This window comes from Ovis aries, chromosome 3, assembly GCF_016772045.2.
Source record: "Ovis aries strain OAR_USU_Benz2616 breed Rambouillet chromosome 3, ARS-UI_Ramb_v3.0, whole genome shotgun sequence".
Taxonomy (NCBI): domain Eukaryota; kingdom Metazoa; phylum Chordata; class Mammalia; order Artiodactyla; family Bovidae; genus Ovis; species Ovis aries.
The window spans coordinates 188,226,197-188,251,866 of NC_056056.1; the positions used below are offsets into that span (position 1 = coordinate 188,226,197).

Here is a 25,670-nt window from a genome sequence, read left to right on the forward strand (position 1 = left end):
ATTTCAATAATTTGGAGTCCACATGAAGATACTGACATTGTAGAAAGAGCCAAGATGGGGACTTCCCTGGTGGTCTAGGGGCTCAGACTCCATGTTTCCAGTTTCAGGGGCCCAAGTTTGGTCCCTGAAAGGGAACTAGATTCCACATGCTGCAACTAAGAGTTTATGTGAGTGATAAACAAGAGGAGAGTCAAGGATGATTTCCAGCTTTACGGCTGGGACAACCAAAGAGAATAATACCGTGCACTGGAGGAGGTAAGAAGCCTGAGACAGATTCCGGGAGAGGAGAAGATAACATTGAGTCTTGCGGAAAAACACCCAGGTGGTGATGTCTACAAAAGAGATAAACCATGGAGTCTCAAGCTCAGAAAAGGGGTCTGGTTTGAAAGTCATCATCACAGAGTAGTCACTGAAGGAAGCATCAGAGCCTATGAGATCATCCAGTCCCCAGAGTGTGAGAAATAAGCAGAGGGTTGGGGACAGAAGGCTGGAAAACACCAACCACTCAAGACAATGAAAGTCAGTGATTTCATGATCTGTTAAGTTTCTTTTCTTTGCAAGGAACTGAAATATTTAGGCAAAGATTAAACACCCACTTACCAAGGATTAGGGGGAATTCACAGCACAGAAATGGACTATCTGACCTCTATAGGATCTTTCAACTCTGAAAATGAGTCAAATACTTTAATTCAATCTAGTATTTCTTACAATCTGAGGAAACTTTTAATTACCACTACAGAAAAACTAAAATCATACTTTTTTTCCCATACTTATTTTAATTCTTTGGTCACGTTTGTCCAGGATGAAAAAACACTTTGCGGAACTAAAGTTTCTTGTTTGATAACATCTCCATAAAGGGAAGGAGTCCCTGACTGACCAAGACAGGCGAACACAGGCTCTTACCTGATTTCCTGTTCTACGTTCCCCTCTATGGGTCCTGTCATACGGTTGGTATCAGGATGTAGTTTTACCCAAACACATGTGCCTACTTATTCCTCCTTTCCCTTTCTGTCACCCTGTGCCTGACTGGGGCTAGACTTAACCTATGGTTTTAGGTCTTAAAGGTTTTCCCGAAACGTAGCTATAATTTCCACTGATATTTAAAGTGTATTGGCTTTTGTTTCCCTTTCCACTCAATTCTAAAAACACAGAGACACAGGTATATAAACACATTGTAAAAAAATTAAATCCAGAAATGTCTGATTAAAACAAACGGTCATTTTTGGCACAACAATATACCCAGGGTATTTTTAGAGAGGACTAAAATTTCACCTTAAAAGATAACACTGGTTCTACCCAGAGACACTTGGAACAGGTGTCAGAGGTATTTGACCTCTTTCAACCATATGCACCTTTCTCCTTCCCCCAGTCAGCACCTGTCCTGGCCCCCTGCAAGCCTTCTCTTTCTCCTCGTGCCCTTGTCTTTCGCTTTCTTCCTGGCAGTACCCATAAACTTTTATTACCACTAATGGCAGTAAAGCTAACACAGCTGCCACCCCCTCAACCCCCCACCTAGAAATACAATGGGTATAAATCTAACTGGAGCCTACAATGAACTTTTTGGTAGTCCTTAGAAAAGAATTTAACTATATTCTATGTCAGTGACCCAATCCACAGGACAGGAAAACAAATGGCTCCAGCAAAGAAACTTTTGTGGAAAGAAACCACAAGTGCTTTTTTTTAGCTCTAGCAGTCTAATGGGGAGGCTCAGAACCATGACTTCAGATGCAGGTTTCTAAATGAGCAAAACAGAGAGAAACAGGACAAACTAGAGGTAGTGGCTGACACCATTTGAAGTTTAGAATCCTACTAAGTAATTACAACACAGTAAGCATTAGAGTAGAGAAGATGGGGAAAAAAAAAAAAAATCAAGGCTAGATCCAGAATAAAAGGACTTCAGCACTAGATATTACAATTCTGGGAAAGTTCTAGGGGCACCATAAAACTTTATGGGAAAGGTAAATAATTATGTTCCTCTCAAGTCAGGTGCTCTTGAAGCTGTGTTCTGATGCTGCACTCTCATACAACAAGCTTACCTGCTCCAGGCATTCATCAAAGGAAAGGGTTTTAGGATTTTTCTCCTCTCTGGCTAATGGTATCATTACCTTTTCTGTTTAATTTCACAAAATGAAAGCAAGAGACAATGTATCCCTGGCAGACGATTTGGGAAACACAGCAGAGGTGCTTCCATGAGGCTGTAAGAGGCAACAGAAACATTTCCTTACAAAAGTTCAGAGTGCTGAAGCTAAAGAAACTAAATATGGAAAAACATAGCAAATAAAAAGTTATTTTACCAGGACAAGTTCATTTATCTTACCTAGCCTCTTGTCCCAACACAAAGTAATCCCCACACAGTCTCTCACATTCTATGCTATTATGTCTTCCTCCTGCCTGTTGGCCAGAAAAACTCCTACTCACCCTTCAGGTCTAAGCTCCAACACCACCACCTCTCTGGAAACCTTTGATTCTCCCAAACAGGTGCCCCTTTTCCTTTCTTCCTGAGTGCTCCTTCATTACAGCAGCTATATGCTATTGCAATTATCTCTAAACTTTGAGGTAGCTCAGCAGTTGCCTGCCTGCTTTCTGAGGGCACAACTCGTCTTTCCATCACTTGCATCTCCTGGAACAGGACACAGATCTCACATGTAATCACAGAGGCAAAGAACTCCCTATGTCTCAACATGAAGGGCCAACACTCACCCATCCAAGTCTCTCCTTTCCAATCCCACCAGGTTTCTTTCTTTCTTTTTTTTTTAATATAAATTTATTTATTCTCACCAGGTTTAGAATTTCACTATCAATCCTTTTGGAGAAGGAAACAGCAACTCACTCCAGTATTCTTGCCTGGAAAATGCCATGGACAGAGGAGCCCAGTGGGTGGGCTACAATCTGTGGGGTCATAAACGAGTCAGACACAACTGAGCATGAGTGCAATCTCTTAGATTATTTAAACCAGCCTCTTCCTCGGTCTTTCCATTTCCAGTCCATCTTCCCTTGAATCCGTCCCATATACACTACTGTGTCTATAATCTTACTAAAGGAGAACTTTAATTAAATGTACCAGGTTGAATAGTTGATGATGCAGAGAATGAAAAGCTGAAAAACACCTGTTCTCTAAGCTGAATGGGCTAAAATCCAAAAGGGCAGAGAAAGAAGTAAATAATTAACACAAAACTCATCAGGTGTTATAGAGATATTTCAAACTCATGCTAATCCCTCCCCTGGCATGTCTTTCACTCATAAATGGACAATTTCTATTTCACTTTATACAGGAAGCCATCCTAATCTCTTCTGCCAGATGCATTCTTTTCTCCCTGTTTCCCAGTACCCTGTTACTTGCTTATCACTTTCTGCTTGATTTACACTTATTTGTACTCATACATTAGGTCTCTTACTGGATTGAACCTTCCTAAATAGAAGGGCAATCCCTTTCACTTGTCTCTATTTTGCCATGGTACCTAATAAAAGTGTCCAGAATATAGTTGATAAATGTTGAACTGTGATGATTAAGCTCATGAAAATATTATGAGTCTGTGATTCCTTGAGGATTTGCCAATATTAAGAATATCAGTGGGTCAAATAATACACACAATTCAAGACTGAAATTTTTTTACTCTTGCCACCAAAATAGAAAGTCTATTCTGTTTGGCAAAGTAACAGTAGACATAAGGAGAACATCCTCAACCAGATTTGAAAGATGTGTCCAAATGCAATGGATCACTACTGTAAAAACACAACAAAAGGCAACTCCCCAGTCTCTAAAGTCAGCCCCTGCTTACACATACAGACTCATCATGAAGGGCAAACATGTTATGGCGTTTCTGTAATGGGGGCAAGTCAATGGATAAGTGTTCAGCTAAGTAAAAATGTCCACAGCTGGGCAAACCCTAAATTTAATAAAGCAAGATACAGGTACAAGATAGTATTTCAAAAATGGATCATTCAATAAACTCTCTGATCACTCAAATTCCATAGGTGAATACTTGCAGCTTGTCCATCCTTTAAAGCTTATAATCGGTTTCCTAAAACAAAGCTACTGGAAGACTCCTCACCAAGCCCTCCTTCTTTAATTTCACTTTTGAAACAATATCTATCCTCCCTCCACCCATTCCTTCATCATAATTAATCTAGTTAAATCCAACAGCTGTGTGCAGGATGAGGCAGATAGAAACTTAACTATCACTCACCTGAACTGTAAGAACTGAGGACTTAAAACAGTCTATGACTCAAAATGCAAAACTAAAATTCCAATTTCTCAATTTTGACCAAAAAAGTCCAAAACTGTAAGACCCTTTAGGAAAATGCTGTGCTACAATGATATACATCTGCTCCCAACTGGCGTGAAATCAGAACATTTGATCACATCATTTATTTCAGCATTACAATTGCTGAGGCCCAAAACCATCTCATCAACTAACTTTGCAGAAGCCTTAGCAAACGACCTTTGGCAGCTTTTAATCTAAAGACACAAATTTAAGTTTGCTTTGAGGATTAACCAAGAAAATGTCTAAAAATGCTTTATAAGACTCTAAAGCACAATACAAACTAAGGTGTTACTAGTATTCTTCTTATAGTTAGCTCTTGCCAAGAGCAGGTCCCCCTTGATAGGAAATCTGAGCAGAGCTGAAGTTATTTCTGTACACTTTTCCCAAAGGAATTTATGTTCTATATCAAAAATGTAAATAACTCCTAAAAAAAGAAGGGAGGAGAGGAAAGGAAACAAAATTCAAGTGAGACTAGAAGGAGGGGGTAAATTAAACAGCACAGGAGAAGTTTTTTGTAATAAAATAAAGCAATATAAGAGAAAGCAATCCTGGATCTCAGAGGTCAGTTTCCAGCCCTGCCACTGAACTATCTACTCAGCTACTCCTGTGGCCCTGGTCCCTTCACCCTAGGCTCCAGTTTCCTTGTCTGTAACTAGAGATAACAGCTCAGACAGTTGCTGTGGGATTAAATGAGATAATATTTATATAAAGTACTCAGTACTATATCTGGTACATAGTAAGTATTAAGCAAATAAATGATTACTGTTGTTGGTAAAATTATTACTAGACCTGTACCCTGATTGGTGACATTCAGGAAGAAAAAGGAGCCAAGAACATGTCAGCAGGGAAGATGAAATACAGAGGGCTAAGTCTATATTCCACTGCTGGGCAACAACATTTGGGAAACATGGATTATCACAAAGCATTTTTCGTATTAAATACACAAATTACTTACTGTGCTTCCAGGACTGCTGAAGAATCTAGAGAAGTGTAGCCAAAATCTCCAAGTCATAAAAGCTGAAGAGCAATGACTGTATAGAAGGAGAACAGGACAAAAAAAGTGCTTAGTGATGTGCAACTTTCAATTTTCCAAATATTCATAGATAGAATGAAAGTGAGACTCCATAGCAAAGCTACCACAACTCTGCTGACCCAAAATAGATGGTATCAGCATCATGTAGAATCATTTCAGTTTCTGCCATCTTGTTTTTTATTCTGGAGAAGTGGCTGTATCTGTGATTGATTTTGAGATGGGGTGGGTGTGTGTGTGCGTGTGTGCGTATGCACATGCGCATGCGCTCAGTAGCTCAGTCATGTCCAACTCTATGCAACCCCATGGACTGCAGCCCATCAGCCTTCTCTGTCTATAGGATTTTTCCAGGGAGGAATACTGAAGTGGGTTGCCATTTCCTCCTCCAGGGAATCTTCCTGACCCAGGGGTCGAACTCGCATCTCTTGCATCTCCTGCATTGGCAAGTAGACTCTTTACCAGTAGGGTCACCTGGGAAATCATTATTAATGCCATCATATTTGATAACTGCAAAAACAGTAAAAGTGTCCTAAAATTAGGAAGAAGAGGAATCGAATCTCCTCCTGAAGCAGATGAAGAGATAGCAAATAACTGTAAAAGGTGAAAAACAATGGACACTGCCTTTGCATATGAGCTCAGCATCTTAAACACTCTAACATGTGAAAAGTCTGCACCCATGGATGCTAAGACCCATGTCACCAATCAGAGATTTGATGTGAAAGTAAGTGAAAGTGTTAGCCACTCAGCTGCATCTGTTTGTGACCCCATGGACTGTAACCCACCAGACTCCTCTTCTGTCCATGGAATTCTCCAGGCAAGAATACTGGAATGGGTAGCCATTCCTTTCTCCAAGGGATCTTCCCAACTCAGGAATCAAACCCAGGTCTCCTGCATTGCAGGCAGATTCTTTACCACTGAGCAATATGGGAAGCCCTATGGAACCAATAAGAATCAGCAAAAGACCAGGAAAACAGGAAACGTTCCATATGGGTGGCCAGAGAATCAACACCCACTTGGGTTGTCAACCTGTCTAGGGTTAATCCAGGGGAAGGCAAAGAGCTTGTTTAAGAATTTAAAAGCTGAACACAGTACAAATACTACTGTCATAAGCCACAGACAAACTGCCAAAGTTCGAGGCCTTTCTGAATTTACACAACATGAACATGAACGGTCAACTCACTATCTGACCTGTAACTACTAAGGAGGTGAAGGTATGTCTGGTTTCCCTTTGAGTCTGCCCAACTCACACTCCTCCTTACTGAGAATAACCTTTCAAAATAAAACCTGTACTTAAAGGAATGTGTAATTTTTCTTTTTTAATAACAAAGCAGAGGACTTAAAAGCATCTCCCTAAAATTATGGGCTGAAGATCCCCCAAATTTTGTCAATCAGGCGGTGATAAATGGAAATAATATGCCATCACTACTAATTCAGGCTGTGTGGAAAAACATTTTTTTAAAATCTGTTTTGCAATTTGTGTCTTACTGTAATAATATAGATACACTGGGCTCTAAATCCTGGATTTTGTTCTGCCACTTTTTCCCATTAGGTTGTAAGCTTGTCAAGGTTTCCTACAATCTACCACACTCACAGAAGGAGAGGATACTTATATTCATTCATAAAAACTGTGCCACTAGAGCACTACTTAATACTACAAGTACAGCTGATAAGAGCTCTGACAAAGGTCTGCATCTTGCTGGGAGGAAAGGACAGCTAAGTATCCATATGGTTAGTATGGTCTAACGATAATTTTTTTTCCCTTATCTTTAAATCCAATTTAAAGTTACTTCAATACCTAACCAACAAATGCAAACCACTCCTGAAACTTCATAAATAAAATCAGTTGGACCATTCATTCAACAAAGATGCATTTACCAAGTAGGCTGGTACTGGGCCCAGTGCAATTCTAGAGTACCTTTTATTTCACAACCCCAAAGAGCTTTCAAAGTTGCCCTAACATAAAAGTATCAGCGACTGAACTTCTCTCATTTTATACATGTACAACAATATTCAAAACACTGATTCATGTTCAACACTATTCAAATTCACTGATTATAAATTTAACTGTTGTGAAAATAAAAAATAAAAAGGGCTGCTGAGACTGACGTTCAAAAATTAACTAAATTCCAACTTCCCAATTCAATCCAAAAAATACCCAGTGCCAAGTGGTTTTAAAAAATTACAAGCCAAAATATACAATGATTCAAACATTCCACAAGGCAAAGGAATTAACATAGTTACAACTTCTCTCTTGTAAACCCTTGCAGGTATTGCTACTAGGTAATGAATCAAACTTATCAAAACCCCACTCAAGGATTACACTTAATATGCACCAAGAGCAATTTCTAAAACTGGAGTCAGTATCTAACATGCCAAAAATAACGTATTTGCCTGGGTTTTCACCATTTTGGAGCTCTTTCTAGAAAACAGATTCCTAAATTTAGGTGTCAGAAGAACGCATTTTCCCAAACCAACATCATCAAAAGTGGGAGAAAAATCAAGGAGACTGGTTAAGCACAGGGATACAAGTCAGAATTCTTGGGTGGGAACCCCTGCTTTACCATTTTCTAGATACCTCAATTACTCTGTCTGCAAAATGGGAATAAAAACACCCACTCCACAGTTACTGGAAGGATTAAACCGAGGTAGATTAGCATGGTAACAGCTTAGGAGCAAGCAGCATTATATAAAGTGTTTGCTTATGATGATTATCATATGACTAGATCATCTCAATCATCTACACAAATGCCTTTCCCTGATGAAAGCCTTCTTTAATTGGTCTAGTAAAATTTAACCCCTTCCTCCTTGGCTTCCCCACAAAATGGATTGTGTATTACAGTTATTTGGGAATATCTTCTTCCCATCAGGCTGAAGAAAAAGCCCACAGTTCATCTGAGTGCACAGGGCAGCAAATACTACTCACTGTTGCCCTTCAGTTTCCTCTCTCTAAAGGTTCTGAATAATAATACTGTGTCAATCAATTATAAAACATTTACCTGGAGAAAGGAGCTTTATGTAATTAGCACACATCAGTACCGGACATACCTAGGTCAACACTCTCTTAAAGACTTAAACAAAAATTTGGGAGGTGGGGAAGAAGGATTCACTTAATATCTTTTAACTACTGACCAAGGTTATCTTTTTAAATTAATTCTTAAAATTTCTTATGCTTTAAAAGCTCTCTCATTATTTCATTCAAAAAGTCTATGGTGTTTTTAATATTAAAATACAGTAGCATAATTTCCACATATGTCAAGTCAACCTAATCATAACTTACCCATCTGCTAATTTTAACATAATCTTGGGGTTGCTAGATGACAATATGCTTGCCTGATTCATCCTCCATTGTTTATGTAAAATAAAATCATTTTCACATTACATTGAGATGCAAAACTTTCTGGCTTTGATTTGTGCCCTTTTCCATCCCTCAAAAAAGTGCACACACATGCAAAAGAGCCTCCAACTGATCCCAGATCAGTGGGAAAACACTATCTAAAGTGTTATCCAACTTTGCTAACATGATGCTGCAGCCCTAACTTTGAGAGGACAGAACTTTCCTGAGAACAAATGGCTGAACTGAGGCTGCTGCTTTATTATCCCTTTCTACAAACTACGATTCTTCCTTTGTTTTCATAGCGTGTTACCTTTAGAAATTAATTTTTTAAGCATAAAAACTGTTGAGGACACCTTATTTGCACAAATATTTCTGGTCTCCACTCTATGATTTATTTAAAATGAAACTCAAAAAGGCTAAAGAAGAATTGCACTCATTTAATGTGGTTTTTCTAAGTCTAATTTTTTTTTCATTCCCAGGGGCAGGGGCTTCCAAAGGATTACAAAGACAACACCCAATTTGTTTCTCACTCTAAACATATCCCAAGTAAACGGGGAATGTTATTAGCCATCTTAACAAGGAGAACACCATAAACGCTAAGCCAGATTAAACAAACAGAAAAAAAATTTTTTTTTATCCATTGTACTTCCTCTGAGATCAGAATCTTTTACAGAAAGGTACTTTGACGATTCTATGCAATGAACAAATGTCATCATAATTTAACATCCTATTTTGAAGGAATTTCTCTCCCCTCACATAGTCACAAGAATGGTCAGTTCACATACAATACCTCTCAGCTACTGGATAGACAGTATAATAAACTTAATTGTTTTATATATCCTGAGGCATACAAAGAAAAACCAAACACAAAGAGGCTTCCAGTACCTTACATACATTTATGACCTAGACAAAGAACTTTCAAAAACCTGCCTTCAGTAAGCAACACTGGGCTTAAACAACAATAAACCCTGCCTTAAAGTAAGGAGACCTGGCAAGTATTAAGGCCTAACCCCGTCCCCCACTCACAGCCCCTGAAAGACCAAGTCTCACTCCCAGCTTACAGCTAGGAGGCATAACTGAAACACTTAAAGCTGTTTCCTCAGATTTTAGTAGTATTAAAGCTAATACTCAGGTCACCTTTTCCAAGCAATTGGCTTCTATCAAAACTTATCGCAAGTTGCGTGAAATAGACAGGAGCGTTGGCTCTGCATTTTATCAAGTGAGGAACACCAGCATCATACTTTCTGGACCAGCCACTACTCCCTGCACCACCAGCTCTCCCCGTCCCCCTCCCCATTTCTTTTTAAGTCTTTCCTCCAAATCCACAATTCGAAAAGCGGTCTCATAAAACAAAAGTAGTATCAGTAAGCGGGAGGCCACCGATTTTGAAAATAAAGTTAGTTCTTTTGCTCTCTACCTGGCAACTTTTAAGGGTGAAATGTTTCCTTCCTCCATCGGACACAACCTTCCCTATTTTTACCCATACCAAACAACCACTCGTTCGTCCCCTCGTAGTAAAGGTGAAAAAAAGGGAGTGGGAGAAAATGATGGTGAAAAGAAGGGTCTAGGATTCCACCGGTAGGGTCCGATTTTGAGAGACCGGCTTTAAACACTCCTTGGCTTCTGAGAGCAGCACGGCTTTTACTGTGTCTATTTGAGAAATGTTTAGGAATCTGACGCATCAGTTTTTAGGAATGGTACACAAACAGCCCCCACAATCTAAGAGCCATGCCCAGAATCCTTCCCCTCGCTGGCATCGGCTGGAGGGCACGGGACAGGAGAGCAGGGGATACAGGGGAAGGTCCTCACGACATTTGTTATTGTTTATGAAGCCCAAGCAGGGACAGAGAGCCCGGGGCTCCGGGACCGCGGAGGGGAGAGGCCAAAGGAGCCTGGAAGGACAAAGACTCCTCCCCGGGCCACCGGCCACCTCTCCGGACACCCGGGGCCACTATCACCCCAAGGAACAAGAGGGCCAAGGCCGTCACCGGAGCTTCACCGGAGATATTTCCAGCCTCGAAATCAGCCCGGCTTTCCCTGGACACCCTAAGACACATAAGATCTTCTCCTGATCCGGCTCTCAGAGTTGGGGCCGGAGAGGCAAGCCGTACCCCTAGCCTCCTCCGCGAAGAAGCGCCGCATCAGCGCACTCACCTGCCTCCGGTCGCGCCCGCGGCCGGCTCAGCCTCCGCACGGACCGCAGCCGGCCCGGCGACCGTCTGCTCCCTCTGCCCGCTCCGCCCTCGCCCCGCCCCCGGGAGGTGGGACCCGCCGCCGCGGCGCCGGAATCTCGGGGCGGCCTCCCTGAACTCTCGCGAGCCCTTCCTCCTCCGCTTCTAGGAGGCTCGGCCGGTCCCCGACGTCATACGCACCACAGCCGGAAGTAGCCTTCTGTCGTCAACGCAGGCACCCCGGCAGACACACGCCCCACCCACCTGCGCCCGGTAAATTCCTGACTGGCCCTGAAAGAGTTGTTCCAAGAGTGACCGCCTTCCTTCCTCATCAGCCTCACCTCATCTCCCTCTTCTTTGCTGAAAGCTAGTTCAGGCCACTCTTGAGGGACCCAGGGTGTTGCCACATTAGTCACGTGTCCTACAGGTCGCCAGAGTTTTTCTTGATGCTTCACAGTGCAAAGTGAGTGTTAAAGATAATAGGGAGCTTAGAGATCATTTCTATTATTTTTCTGGAACCTTTTGCAGAGTAGGAAGATGTGGTCAACAAAAATGGATTGGCTGGTCGTGTTGCCTAACTAGTTAGTAACTCAGTGTTCCTTGACTCTTTTCCTTTCCCATCATGACTCGATTGTAGAGACTTGAGAGGAATTCACATTTGGAAAAGCTACAAAAAACCAACCAACCAAACAAACAAACCAGAACTGCAGCATTCATGAAAAATTTGCTTGCATCATCTTGGAAAATCTAAAATAACTGATGGTACTGGGCTGCTGCTTGTTTATGATCAGAGAACTATGAGGAAAATCACCTGTACTATGACTCAGAAAGGATGGCTTTGGGAAGGTGATGCATTTGAGTTTTTATTTAGCAAATCAAATAAGAAAATTGTCCCCAGTTATCGTTAACAAATTACCTTCTATCTGAATATTGGAGATTTTATAAAATAAGATTTACTTTAGACTGTTAAGACAATATACAAAGCTAGCGCTGTGCTTGCAGAAAATGTAATTCAGAGATGACAACCATTATCTTTAGTTTTGCCCGGAGCAGGTGACACATAGGAAAGACTTAGGAAAGAATCTTAACATCACTTCTCTCTCTTTTTTACACTCTCTTCTCTCTCATACATAGCTTGATTGTTGGAAAAAGCACTATGTGATCTGGTGTGTTCTTGGAGAAATCAGTTCCTTCTATATCATGGTGATTTTGAGGCTCAAATGACAGTTGCCATATGCAAGCATTAGAAGTTTAATTGTGATCAAACATGCTTGACAGAGGGCTATACACCTCTCTCCCTCCACCACACACGTATTAATTCAGGTGAGTAGGACTGAGAACATATTCAAAAGCAGAGACATTACTTTGCCGACTAAGGTCCATCTAGTCAAGGCTATGGTTTTTCCTGTGGTCATGTATGGATGTGAAAGTTGGACTGTGAAGAAGGCTGAGCGCTGAAGAATTAATGCTTTTGAACTGTGGTGTTGGAGAAAACTCTTGAGAGTCCCTTGGACTGCAAGGAGATCCAACCAGTCCATTCTGAAGGAGATCAGCCCTGGGATTTCTTTGGAAGGAATAATGCTAAAGCTGAAGCTCCAGTACTTTGGCCACCTCATGCGAAGAATTGACTCATTGGAAAAGACTCTGATGTTGGGAGGGATTGGGGCAGGAAGAAAAGGGGACGACAGAGGATGAGATGGCTGGATGGCATCACTGACTCAATGGACGTGAGTTTGAGTGAACTCCGGGAGTTGGTGATGGACAGGGAGGCCTGGCTGCAATTCAGAGGGTCACAAAGAGTCAGACATGACTGAGCAACTGAACTGAACTGAGGACTGAGAACAGTTTATGGGGTATTCTCTAGCAAACTTATGTTTTCAAATGTGCCATGCTATTTTCATGGCACTAAGAGATATGAACTAGTCTAGGGTATCAGACTAAGATAACATGAGGCAGGCTAGTTCCTAAACTGACGGCATTCCTAACAAATTCCCCTAGGTGTTGAAGGTACCTGACCTGAATCAAATTAGAGCCAAGTGCCCTTTTGGAAGTTTGGTGAAATCTATGGACTCTTTCAGAATAGTGTTTTTAAATGCATAAATAAGCTACCTAGGATATAAAGGAAATTGATTACTTTAATGTAAAGTTATTAAAATACTAAAACTGAGTTTTCTATATAGTTCTGATGTAGGCAGCTTCTAAGATGACTCTTAATAATCCTCACCCTCTGGTATTCCTATCTTGCACAACCCCCTTAAGTGTGGACTGGACCTAGTGACTTGGTTTTGCAAAGGAGAATACAGCAAAAATGATGAGCTGTCACCTCCACGACTGGGTTACAAAGAACTCTGGCTTCCATCTTGTTCATCCTCTCTTGTTCCATTTCTTACTCACTCTGATGAAAACAGCTGTCATGCTTTGCCCTGTCTTGTGAAAAGGAACTCAGTAAACCCAGAGCAAAGTCTCCAGTCAACAGACACTTAGGAATTGGGGCACCCAGTCCAGCCTGTGAGGGACTGAATCCTGCCCACAACCACATAGAAGCAGACTCTATCCCAGTGGAACTTCAAGATGACTGCAGCCTGGTAAAGGACTCTTAGCCAACATACACAGCAAAGTCTTGCAAGATTCCTACCCCACAGACACTGTGAAATAATATGTATTCATTTTTTAAGCCATTAATTTGGGCCAGGGGTAATTTATTACACAGCCATAGATAAAAATAGTTGTATATTTGCTTTATTAATGCATCAAATAACAAGATCAATACCTACAGTAATTTTGTGGTAGTGATATACATAAACAATGTTTTGAGATATTTGTACCAACTTAATGAGGTAGAAAATGTACATGATTTCTATTGGGAACAAAGTCAAAGATTTCTAGTATTACTATGATTTGCTGAGTATATTCATAATGGAAGAAATGATCATTTTCAATTAAGGATTAGTGGAAAAATACATTGATGCATATGTATTATTAATGCCTATGTTTATATGTATATGTATATAAGATTTGTATATTTATTTTTCATTAAGGTTCACAGACCCAGACTGAGAACTGTTGGCCTAAATAACATATTTTGGCAGGACTTTCCAAAACTCTTCTTATCAACTCTCATTATCAATCATAATTCAAGTTCAAGTAATACAGGTAACAGATACACACCATGGTCCTTGCTAACTTTAGTAACCTATAGTTGAATATGAATTTTTATTCCCTATCTTTCACTTATTCCTTCTTCTTTAAATTACACCAAATGTGGATAGACAAACTAAAATTGTAGCCCACAGAGAAAAATCATAGTGAAAACCTTTTTGGCACCCAGAATTCATCTGATCTTTGTTTTCAGCGTGTGAAATTTAGTATTTTACTCTCCTAGACCTACCATGTAGTAAATAACCAAAGAATGCCAAATGACAGTAGTAAACAGAAACAGAAGGAAGCTATTAGTAAAACCCTTCCACATAGAAAACATAGAAAGAGAAAAGTTGTTTTCCTGTATACGCAGCTTTGCATCTGTGGGATATGGTCAAAGTAGTATTTAAACGTATTGCTTTAAATGCATTGAACAGAAAACGCAAAAATGTACAAACAAGTGAACCAAACTTTCAACTCAGGAAACCTGAGTTGAAAAAGAAAACAAAATAAATTCAACAAAAGTAGAAAAATGTTAAGATTACAGCAGAATCCCTTCCAGATGTCCTGGCCCTTATATGTACCAAGTATTATAGATCAAATACATAATTGTTCCCATATATAACTCCATTTTTTCAAATAGATGTAATTTATTAAGATTAACAAATTCAAATGCAATTCTAAAATATAAAGGCAGAAATTAATGTAACACAAAACAAAACAAAAATGTTTGAAGTTGACCAATAAGGTAATTCTTTAAAAAGTCAAAGAAATAAGGAAATAGGGAAAATCTTTGGCAAAACTAATCCAGTGGGAGAAGAGGAAAACAGAGGATGAGATAGCTGAATAGCATCACCAACTCAATGGACATGAGTTTAAGCAAGCTCCTGGAGTTGGTATTAAACAGGAAAGCCTGGCATGCTGCAGCCCATGGGGCTGCAAAGAGCTGGATACAACTGAGTGAACTGAACTGAATCCAAGGGAGACACAGCTAGAAAGGATGATAATAGAGATATAACTGCTGATATGGAGCATTTTTTAGCATTTAAAATGATGATGAAAAAGAGAGGATTTTCCTGGTGGTCCAGTGGCTAAGAGTCCGCCTGCCAATGCAGAGGTTTGACTCCTGGTCTGGGAAGATTCCACATGCTGCAGGGCATCTAAGCTCTACAACTACTGAAGCCCTCAAGCCTATAGCTTGTACTCCGCTACCAGAGAAACCACCATGATGAGAAGCCTACAGACAATGAGAGAGTAGCCCTTGCTCGTTGCAACTAGAGAAAGCCCACTTGCAATTTCAAGGACCTAGTGCAGCCAAAAAGCCCACTCACAGCTTCAAGGACCCAGTGCAGCCAAAAGACAAATAAATAATACATTAAAAAAAAAAAAAGAGAGAGAGTGAGAGGCTATCAAGACAAGCTGGCTGAACACTTCCTTCTGTATGAGTATGAGCAATGTTAATTTCTGATTAGATTTATGGATAGACAAAAAAAAGTAGTTCATATTTATTGAGGTTTTTTTCTGTGTGCCAAGCATTATGCCCTCTGATTGTATTGTAATCTTTATGATAAGTTGGTGAGTTAGGTATTATCACCAATTTATAGATGATGAAACTGAGGCTCAAAGAGCTCTAATAACTTACCTAAGGTCACCCAGGAGCAAGTAGCAAAGCCAGCAACCCAGATTCCTAATAGTGGATCAAAGAAGCACTACTAAGCAAAAGTAAAAGCATGGAATTTGGAGACAGAGAAACTAGTTTGAAGTACTTACCTGTTTACAACATGTTCAATGACTATTAACTGTGAGTACTGCATGCATGCTAAGTCGCTTCAGTCATATCTGACTCTGTGTGGCACTATGGACTCTAGCCCAACAGGGTTCTGAGTCCATAGGATTCTCCAGGCAAGAATACTGGAATGGATTGCCTTGCCCTTCTCCAGGGGTCTTCTTGACCCAAGGAACAAATTTGTGACAATTAGGTCTCCTGCATTGGCAGGCAGATTTTTTACCACTAGTTCCACCTGGGAAGCCCACTAGTATAATGATAATCCCCATCCTTTAAGTGGAATTAAGACCACAACTGCCTACATGCAGATATACGGACAGAAATACGTCTCAGCATTATGTATTCATAATTGTGAAAAATTGGAACTAATCTAAATATCTAAAGATAGGGAGTAGTGTAGTAAATTGTGGTGGATCTGTACAATGTAATAGCATATATTTGTTTAAAATTGTATGTAGATAAATGGTTAATGACATAGAAAGATGTTCAGAATATATTGTTAGGTTTGGGAGTTCTAAAGCATGTTACCAACAGTCTAACAGCTTTTACATAAAAATTATTTGAAAAACAATGTATGTATATATTCATAATATGGGCTTCCCATGTGGTGCTAGTGATAAAGAACCCACCTGCTAATGCAGGAGACATATGACATGCGGGTTTGATCCCTGGGTCGGGAAGATCCTCTGGAGTAGAAAATGGTAACCCGCTCCAGTATTCTGGCTGGGAAAATTCCATGGACAGAGGAGCCTGTCGGATTACAGTCTGTGAGGCTGCAAAGAGTTGGACACAACTGAGTGAGCACATACACATAAACACATACATTCATAATATACACATTCCATATATATATATATATATATAAATTTTTAAAGACAAAGAAAAACAGTAAAATAAAAGCTTTAAGTGTTGTGATTATGAAAAAATATTATGATATATAATGTTATGCCAATTAATTTTTTTTTTTAAGGAGAGAGAGAATAGGTGCTTCTCAGTCTGCTTGGAAGAGTATCCTGACAGGAAGACATTAATTTTTCTGTTTTGGAAAAGATAGAAAGTAGATAGGATTTACCAAAAAAAAAGTGAATGGACCTTTCCAGTTGACATGAAGAGCGCTTGACCCCTGGCTTCTTTTCTCATAGCCAAGGTTTTCAAAGGGGCTCTTGCCCAGACAATCGAAATGCAATTCAGGTTTGTTTGTTTGAAAATAAAGTCTCTTTTCTACAAGCTTCAGGGGACTTTCATTGAACCATTTAGTCAAACACATGACAATCCATTCAGAACTCTCACCAGACTGCCTTCTGAAAAATACTTTATAAACCTGGAAACAATGATTTCTAATTGATTTATACTTTAATTTTTAGCTGGCTTGACTAAATTGCAAACTATTTATCACCTAGGGTTTAAAGCATTCCAAGTTTAGGCGATTTCTCTCCCAAAGTTAAATGCACCTATGTAAATAAAAAAAAAAAAAAAAACAAAGAAAAGCATAAAGGGAAGGTAAAAATATACTACATCTAACTGAAATGGTAAAGAATCTACCTGCCAATGCAGGAGATGGTGGATGCATAGATTCGATCCCTGGGTCTGAAAGATCCCCTGGATTATAAAATGGCAACCTGCTCCAGTATTCTTACCTGAAAAATTCCGTGGACAGAAGAGCCTGGCAGGCTACAGTCCATGGGATCATGAGGAGTCGGACATGACTGAACACTCACATAATGCAACCCATCTCTTTGCATTTTAGTTATTACTCCTCTAACAGAAAAATCAGACTGGATTTGTATTCCAAAAACCAGGTTCTCTTACTACTGTATGACCTTGCACAGATCAAAAATGTCCTTTTTCCTCATTTGTAAGATGGGAGAATAGCAACAGGGTATTTGCAGCAAAATATTTTTTGATAAAATTACTTTGTGAACCATAAAACACCATTGCCATAATGGAAAAAATACTGAAGATAGATCTCAGTTTAGTAATAGCTACCTTTTAGGATTAACTGAAATTAAATGAGATAATATAAACATCTATTATAGAACTCAGAACATATTCACTCTCAGTTCAAGGTAGCTGTCTTTATTATCCTTGCTAATACTAATAATTAACAAAAATGCATGTTTCAGAATGAAACCCTCTTACTTTTGTCAACTTCAAATCAAATGAATTCTCTGCATCTACAAAAGACTTTTGGTGATATTTACATCCATGAAGAGAGAGGAAGTCCTTGTCAGACCTTTCTTGCTTTGATTTGTGTCTCCTGTCTATTAACTTTTACAGATTTCTGATACTAATAGAGATACAGTGGATTTTCCATCTGTGAAATAGGGAACAGTGCATACATAAGATGAGACAAAGTGATGCTGTGATAACAATCAGAGAATTTTAGTGGCTTAAAATGGTGAAGATTTATTTATTACTAGTGTTTCATGCCCAATTCAGGCCAGCAATAAGGCTTTCTCATCAGGATTACTCAGGGTTCCAAACCAATGCAGCAGCTATCATCTTGAACATTGCTAATTTTTATGCCAGAAAGAAAAGAAAAGATGGAAGGGTCTCAGGTCTGCTTACAACCCATTGATTGACCAGAAGTAGTTGGATGGCCCCAATGCAAATAAAAGAAAGCCAAGAGGTACAATCTCCTCATATTCTAGGAAGGAGACATCTCTGACACTCCACCTTTCTAGTGCGGTGAGCATGGGTTCTATACCTGGGTGGGGAAATAAGATCCTGCATGTCACATCAGTTCAGTCACTCAGTCATGTCCAACTCTTTGCAACCCCATGGACTGCAGCATGCCAGGCTTCTCTGCCCATCACCAACTCCCAGACGTTACTCAAACTCATGTCCATTGAGTTGGTGATGCCATCCAACCATCTCATCCTCTGTCATCCCCTTCTCCTGCCTTCAGTCGTTCTCAGCATCAGGATCTTTTCCAATGAGTCAGTTCTTTGCATCAGGTGGCCAAAGTATTGGAGTTTCAGCTTCAACATTAGTCCTTCCAATGAATATTCAGGACTGATTTCCTTTGGGATTGGCTGCTTTGATCTTGCAGTCCAAGGGACTCTCAAGAGTCTTCTCCAGTACCACAGCTCAAAAGCATCAATTCTTTGTCACTCAGCTTTCTTTATAGTCTAACTCTCATATCCATACTTGATTACTGGAAAAACCATAGCTTTGATTAGATGGACCTTTGTTGGCAAAGTAATGTCTCTGCCTTTTAATATGCTGTCTGCTGCTTCTGCTGCTGCTAAGTTGCTTCAGTCATGTCTGACTGTGGGACCCCATAGACGGCAGCCCACCAGGCTTCCCCGTCCCTGGGATTCTCAGGCAAGAACACTGGAGTGGGTTGCCATTTCCTTCTCCAATGCATGAAAGTGAAAAGTGAAAGTGAAGGCGCTCAGTCGTGTCCTACTCTTCACAACCCCCTCGACTGTAGCCCACCAGGCTCCTCCATGCATGGGATTTTCCAGGCAAGAGTACTGGAGTGGGGTGCCATGATCATATCTTTTCTTCCAAGGAGCAAGTGTGTTTTAATATCATGGCTGCAGTCACCATCTGCAGTGATTTTGGAGCCCCCCAAAATACAGTCTGTCACTATTTCATTGTCTCCCCATCTATTTGCCATGAAGTAATGGAACCTGATGCCATGATCTTAGTTTTCTGAATGTTGAGATTTAAGCCAAATTTTTCACTCTCCTCTTTCACTTTCATCAAGAGGCTCTTTAATTCTTCACTTTCTGCCATAAGGCTGGTGTCATCCCTTATGTCACATAGTGTGCCCCAAAAAATGTTCTAAAAAAAAGAAGATATCCCAGGAAGGAGAAAAAAACAAGAATGTTTGTCAGCAGTATTAACATTAATGACCTACATACTGTATATGTGAAAAACACTGTTCAAATACTAGGTGTTGCTTGAGTCCCTTTCTCCATGTCTTAAAGAAACACTGATAGTTAAGCTCTTTACAAAAGAAAAATGCAAGATACTATATAATATTTTGTAATAATATATATTTGATGCAATTTTAATTTTTAAAACATCAAATTAGAACAGAAAAAATAACTTCTCCTTGGTCTCTTCGGTCTCTTGTGACATTCATTCACATTAGACATCTACTCACATTGTATAACACCCTATTTTTTTTAAATTTTATTTTTAAAACTAAAAAGTAGAGTTTTTTTCCTTCAATCTCATTGCCTTTCCCATTCTTTTTTTTTTTTTTTTTTAAGAAACTGATACCTCTTTTAATGAAAGAAAACATCTTAGCAAATACAAAAAGGCATGGTACCAAAGGAGATGAATCAACAAACCAAAAAATGTGTAATACTAAAAATGAAAGACTTTAAATAACAGTCCTTAAGTATAACCCACAAAATTAAATAAAATCAGTTACTTGAGCAGTTTTTCCATGAATCTACACCCATTTTGCTGCTAAGTCGCTTCAGTTGTGTCTGACTCTGTGCATTTTATTTTTTTTTTGTTTGTTTTTTTTTTTTAGTTTTTATTTTTAAATTTTAAAATCTTTAATTCTTACATGCATTCCCAAACATGAACCCCCTCCCACCTCCCCTCCCCATAACATCTTTCTGGGTCATCCCCATGCACCAGCCCCAAGCATGCTGCATCCTGCGTCAGACATAGACTGGCGATTCAATTCACATGATAGTATACATGTTAGAATGTCATTCTCCCAAATCATCCCACCCTCTCCCTCTCCCTCTGAGTCCAAAAGTCCGTTATACACATCTGTGTCTCTTTCCCTGTCTTGCATACAGGGTCGTCATTGCCATCTTCCTAAATTCCATATATATGTGTTAGTATACTGTATTGGTGTTTTTCTTTCTGGCTTACTTCACTCTGTATAATCGGCTCCAGTTTCATCCATCTCATCAGAACTGATTCAAATGAATTCTTTTTAACAGCTGAGTAATACTCCATTGTGTATATGTACCACAGCTTTCTTATCCATTCATCTGCTGATGGACATCTAGGTTGTTTCCATGTCCTGGCTATTATAAACAGTGCTGCGATGAACATTGGGGTACATGTGTCTCTTTCAATTCTGGTTTCTCGGTGTATGCCCAGAAGTGGGATTGCTGGGTCATAAGGTAGTTCTATTTGCAATTTTTAAGGAATCTCCACACTGTTTTCCATAGTGGCTGTACTAGTTTGCATTCCCACCAACAGTGTAGGAGGGTTCCTTTTCTCCACACCCTCTCCAGCATTTATTGCTTGCAGATTTTTGGATCGCAGCCATTCTGACTGGTGTGAAGTGGTACCTCATTGTGGTTTTGATTTGCATTTCTCTAATAATGAGTGATGTTGAGCATCTTTTCATGTGTTTGTTAGCCATCCGTATGTCTTCTTTGGAGAAATGTCTATTTAGTTCTTTGGCCCATTTTTGATTGGGTCGTTTATTTTCTGGAGTTGAGCTGCAAAAGTTGCTTGTATATTTTTGAGATTAGTTGTTTGTCAGTTGCTTCATTTGCTATTATTTTCTCCCATTCAAGGCTGTCTTTTCACCTTGCTTATATTTTCCTTTGTTGTGCAGAAGCTTTTAATTTTAATTAGATCCCATTTGTTTATTTTTGCTTTTATTTCCAGAATTCTGGGAGGTGGATCATAGAGGATCCTGCTGTGATTTATGTCTGAGAGTGTTTTGCCTATGTTCTCCTCTAGGAGTTTTATAGTTTCTGATCTTACATTTAGATCTTTAATCCATTTTGAGTTTATTTTTGTGTGCGGTGTTAGAAAGTGATCTAGTTTCATTCTTTTACAAGTGGTTGACCAGTTTTCCCAGCACCACTTGTTAAAGAGATTGTCTTTACTCCATTGTATATTCTTGCCTCCTTTGTCAAAGATAAGGTGTCCATATGTGTGTGGATTTATCTCTGGGCTTTCTATTTTGTTCCATTGATCTATATGTCTGTCTTTGTGCCAGTACCATACTGTCTTGATGACTGTGGCTTTGTAGTAGAGCCTGAAGTCAGGCAAGTTGATTCCTCCAGTTCCTGCCTTTCCCATTCTTAATTTTAGGACTGAATCCTAAAATTTTTATTTTCTCAAGTAAGAGAAAGAATATCCCTCCAAAGACTGTTTTTCATGACAATAGTGGAATTCAACTTATTAAAAAAATCATGCTTAATGTAGGCAGTCTAATGAAAATTAAAATAATTTGAATACATTCTGGGAAGTTAATGTAGTCACTTGGTTGTAGAGTGTCTATCCATGTTCTGTGAATCTAGTACTTAAAATTATTATACCTTTATAAAGCAATCACTTTCCAGTTTTAAAAAGAATTTTAATGGTATCAGTCTGGTTTTTAAATAAATATTTATTTATTTTAAATATTATTATTTTAAAAATATTATTTAAATATTTATTTTAAATAAATAGATAACCTTTTTGGTTTTTGGATCTGCCCCAAAGTTCCTATACTTTATTTGGTTCTTCCTTTATAATTTATTAGCCCATTAAATATAGCGTATCTTTTTTTAAAAGTTGATTTTTTTATAAGTGATTATGACTGCTTCAAAATCTATTCGAATTGTAAAGAGGAACTCTTTGGAGATAATATCAGATCTCAGAAAAATCTGTAAACTAAGAAGGTTTAGAGGAGATTTTTTTTAACACCTCCCATCTGTTGGTCTTTCCTTCTCTTGTGATGCATGCATGCTCAATTGCTCAGTTGTGTCTGACTCTTTACAGTCCCCGTGGACTGTAACCCTCCAGGATCCTCTGTCCATGGGATCCTCTAGGCAAAAGTACTAGAGTGGGTTGCCATGCCCTCCTCCAGGGGATCTTCACGACCCAGGGATCAACCCCACATCAACTGCATTAGCAGGCAGATTCTTTACCACTGAGCCACCTCGGAAGCCCAAACCTCAGTTTACTCATCCATAATATGGAAAATTTAGGAAGTTCACATTATCAGAGGATAATTGTTACCAGGAGAAAAAAAGTAAATATCAGAGGGAGGGACAGTATTGTATAGTAACCATGGAAGAAAATTTATGTTATATGTATTTTACCAAAATAAAAAATAATTGGAAAAAAATTCAGGTTACAGTTGTAGCCATGAAATACTTAGACTGAACAGAGACTGAATCACATTAGGGATTTTTTTTAACATTTTATTTTTCTGACATTGTGTGATATTATGGATTGACATCCTCAATTTACATTTAACATCACAATCATATTGAGGGTTCCTCTTAAAAAAATAAGTTTTCTGAGATCTTTTGATGTTCATATTTTTCTATTTTAAACCATTGTTTTCAATAGTTTCCACTTTGTGAAAACAGTTAAAACACTTGAACTTCCTCCTCAGTTACCTCTTCCCATTAGACAGTGTCAACTGTAGGGCAAATTCTTAGAAATGGGTCAAAGAGAATGCACATTTTATATTTCCCACACTGATTGCAAAAACTATCATCCCGAGGTTGCACTAATTTCCACTGTTACCAGCACACAGTACAAGAAAATTTCCATTTCCCCTTATGCTGTTCACACCAGGACTTGTCCAGATTTTTAGTTCTGCCACAGAAAGAGAGACTCACAGACGTAGAAAACAAACTTATAGTGATTACCAAAGGGGATACAGGAGGAAAGGAGAAATAAATTAAGAGTTTGGGGTTAACATATACATACTGTTATATATAAAATAAATGACAGGAGTTTCCCTGGTGGCCCAGTGGTTAAGAATTCACCTGTCTGGGAAAAAAGACACAGATGTGTATAACGGACTTTTGGACTCAGAGGGAGAGGGAGAGGGTGGGATGATTTGGGAGAATGGGAATTCTAACATGTATACTATCATGTAAGAATTGAATCGCCAGTCCATGTCTGACGTAGGGTGCAGCATGCTTGGGGCTGGTGCATGGGGATGACCCAGAGAGATGTTGTGGGGAGGGAGGTGGGATGGGGGGTCATGTTTGGGAATGCATGTAAGAATTAAAGATTTTAAAATTAAAAAAAAAAAAGAATTCACCTGTCTGAAAGAAATCAAAGAGGACACTAATAAATGGAGAAATATACTGTGTTCATGGATCAGAAGAATCAAAATAGTGAAAATGAGTATACTACCAAAGCAATCTACAGATTCTATGCAATCCATATCAAGCTACCAATGGTATCTTTTACAGAGCTAGAACAAATAATTTCACAATTTGTATGGAAATACAAAAAACCTGGAATAGCCAAAGCAATCTTGAGAAAGAAGAATGGAACTGGAGGAATCAATCTGCCTGACTTCAGGATCTACTACAAAGCCACAGCCAACAAGACAGTATGGTACTGGCACAAAGACAGAAATATAGATCAATGGAACAAAATAGAAAGCCCAGAGATAAATCCACGCACCTATGGACACCTTCTCTTTGACAAAGGAGGCAAGAATATACAATGGAGAAAAGACAATCTCTTTAACAAGTGGTGCTGGGAAAACTGGTCAACCACCTGTAAAAGAATGAAACTAGAACACTTTCTAACACCATACACACACAAACAAAAAAAACTCAAAATGGATTAAAGATCTAAAAGTAAGACCAGAAACTATGAAACTCCTAGAGGAGAACATAGGCAAAACACTCTCAGACATAAATTACAGCAGAATCCTCTATGACCCACCTCCCAGAATATTGGAAATAAAAGCAAAAATAAACAAATGGGACCTAATTAAAATTAAAAGCTTCTGCACAACAAAGGAAACTATAAGAAAAGTGAAAAGACAGCCTTCAAAATGGGATAAAATAATAGCAAATGAAGCAGCTGACAAAGAATTAATCTCAAAAATATACAAGCAACTCCTGGAGCCCAAATCCAGAAAAATAAATGACCCAATCCAAAAATGGGCCAAAGAACTAAACAGACATTTCTCCAAAGAAGACATACAGATGGCTAACAAACACATGAAAAGATGCTCAACATCACTCATTATCAGAGAAATGCAAATCAAAACCACAATGAGGTACCATTTCATGCCAGTCAGAATGGCTACTATCCAAAAGTCTACAAGCAATAAATGCTGGAGAGGGTGTGGAGAAAAGGGAACCTTCTTACACTGTTGGTGGGAATGCAAACTAGTAGAGCCACTATGGAGAACAGTGTGGAGATTCCTTAAAAAACTGGAAATAGAACTGCCATATGACCCAGCAATCCCACTGCTGGGCATACACACTGAAGAAACCAGAATTGAAAGAGACACGTGTACCCCAATGTTCATCACAGCACTGTTTACAATAGCCAGGGCATGGAAGCCACCTAGATGTCCATCAGCAGATGAATGGATAAGAAAGCCGTGGTACATATACACAATGGAGTATTACTCAGCCATTAAAAAGAATACATTTGAATCAATTCTAATGAGGTGGGTGAAACTGGAGCCTATTATACAGAGTGAAGTAAGCCAGAAAGAAAAACACCAATACAGTATACTAATGCATATATATGGAATTTAGAAAGATGGTAATGATAACCCTATATGCGAGACAGCAAAAGAGACACAGATGTATAGAACAGTCTTTTGGACTCTGAGGGAGAAGGCGAGGGTGGGATGATTTGGGAGAATGGCATTGAAACATGTATAATATCATATGTGAAACGAGTCGCCAGTCCCAGGCACGATGCATTATACAGGATGCTCAGGGTGGGTGTACTGGGATGACCCAGAAGGATGGTATGCGGAGGGAGGTGGGAGGGCGGTTCAGGATGGGGAACACATGTGCACCCATGGTGGATTCATGTTGATGTATGGCAAAACCAATACAAGACTGTAAAGTAATTAGCCTCCAATTAAAATAAATAAATTTATATTTAAAAAAAAGAATTCACCTTTCAAGCAGGGGACACAGGTTCAGTCCCTAGTGGGAGATGATCCCACATACCCAGGGGCGACTAAGCTTGTGCACCATACATACTGAACCCTGGAGCCACAATTACTGAAGTCCAT

The 25,670-nt window shown here is 39.2% G+C and overlaps 1 protein-coding gene across 6 annotated transcripts in view; it reads right to left on the minus strand.

Moving 5' to 3' along the window:
• STK38L (serine/threonine kinase 38 like) overlaps positions 1-10,819 on the minus strand; it is an 81,409-nt gene extending 70,590 nt beyond the window's left edge. For 3 of the 6 annotated variants that reach the window (XM_042247367.2, XM_042247370.2, XM_042247371.2), the window contains exon 1: positions 5,221-5,299. Coding sequence is in view for 1 of the 6 variants with exons in the window: in XM_060413294.1 (XP_060269277.1) it covers positions 5,221-5,277 (57 nt within the window). In the remaining 5 variants the exon portion in view is untranslated. Of the gene's footprint in view, positions 1-2,778; positions 2,890-5,220; positions 5,300-10,783 lie in introns of those variants that run through there. The other 3 variants (XM_042247369.2, XM_042247368.2, XM_060413294.1) reach the window with 2 other exon arrangements.
• Between the last annotated feature and the right edge of the window lie 14,851 nt (positions 10,820-25,670).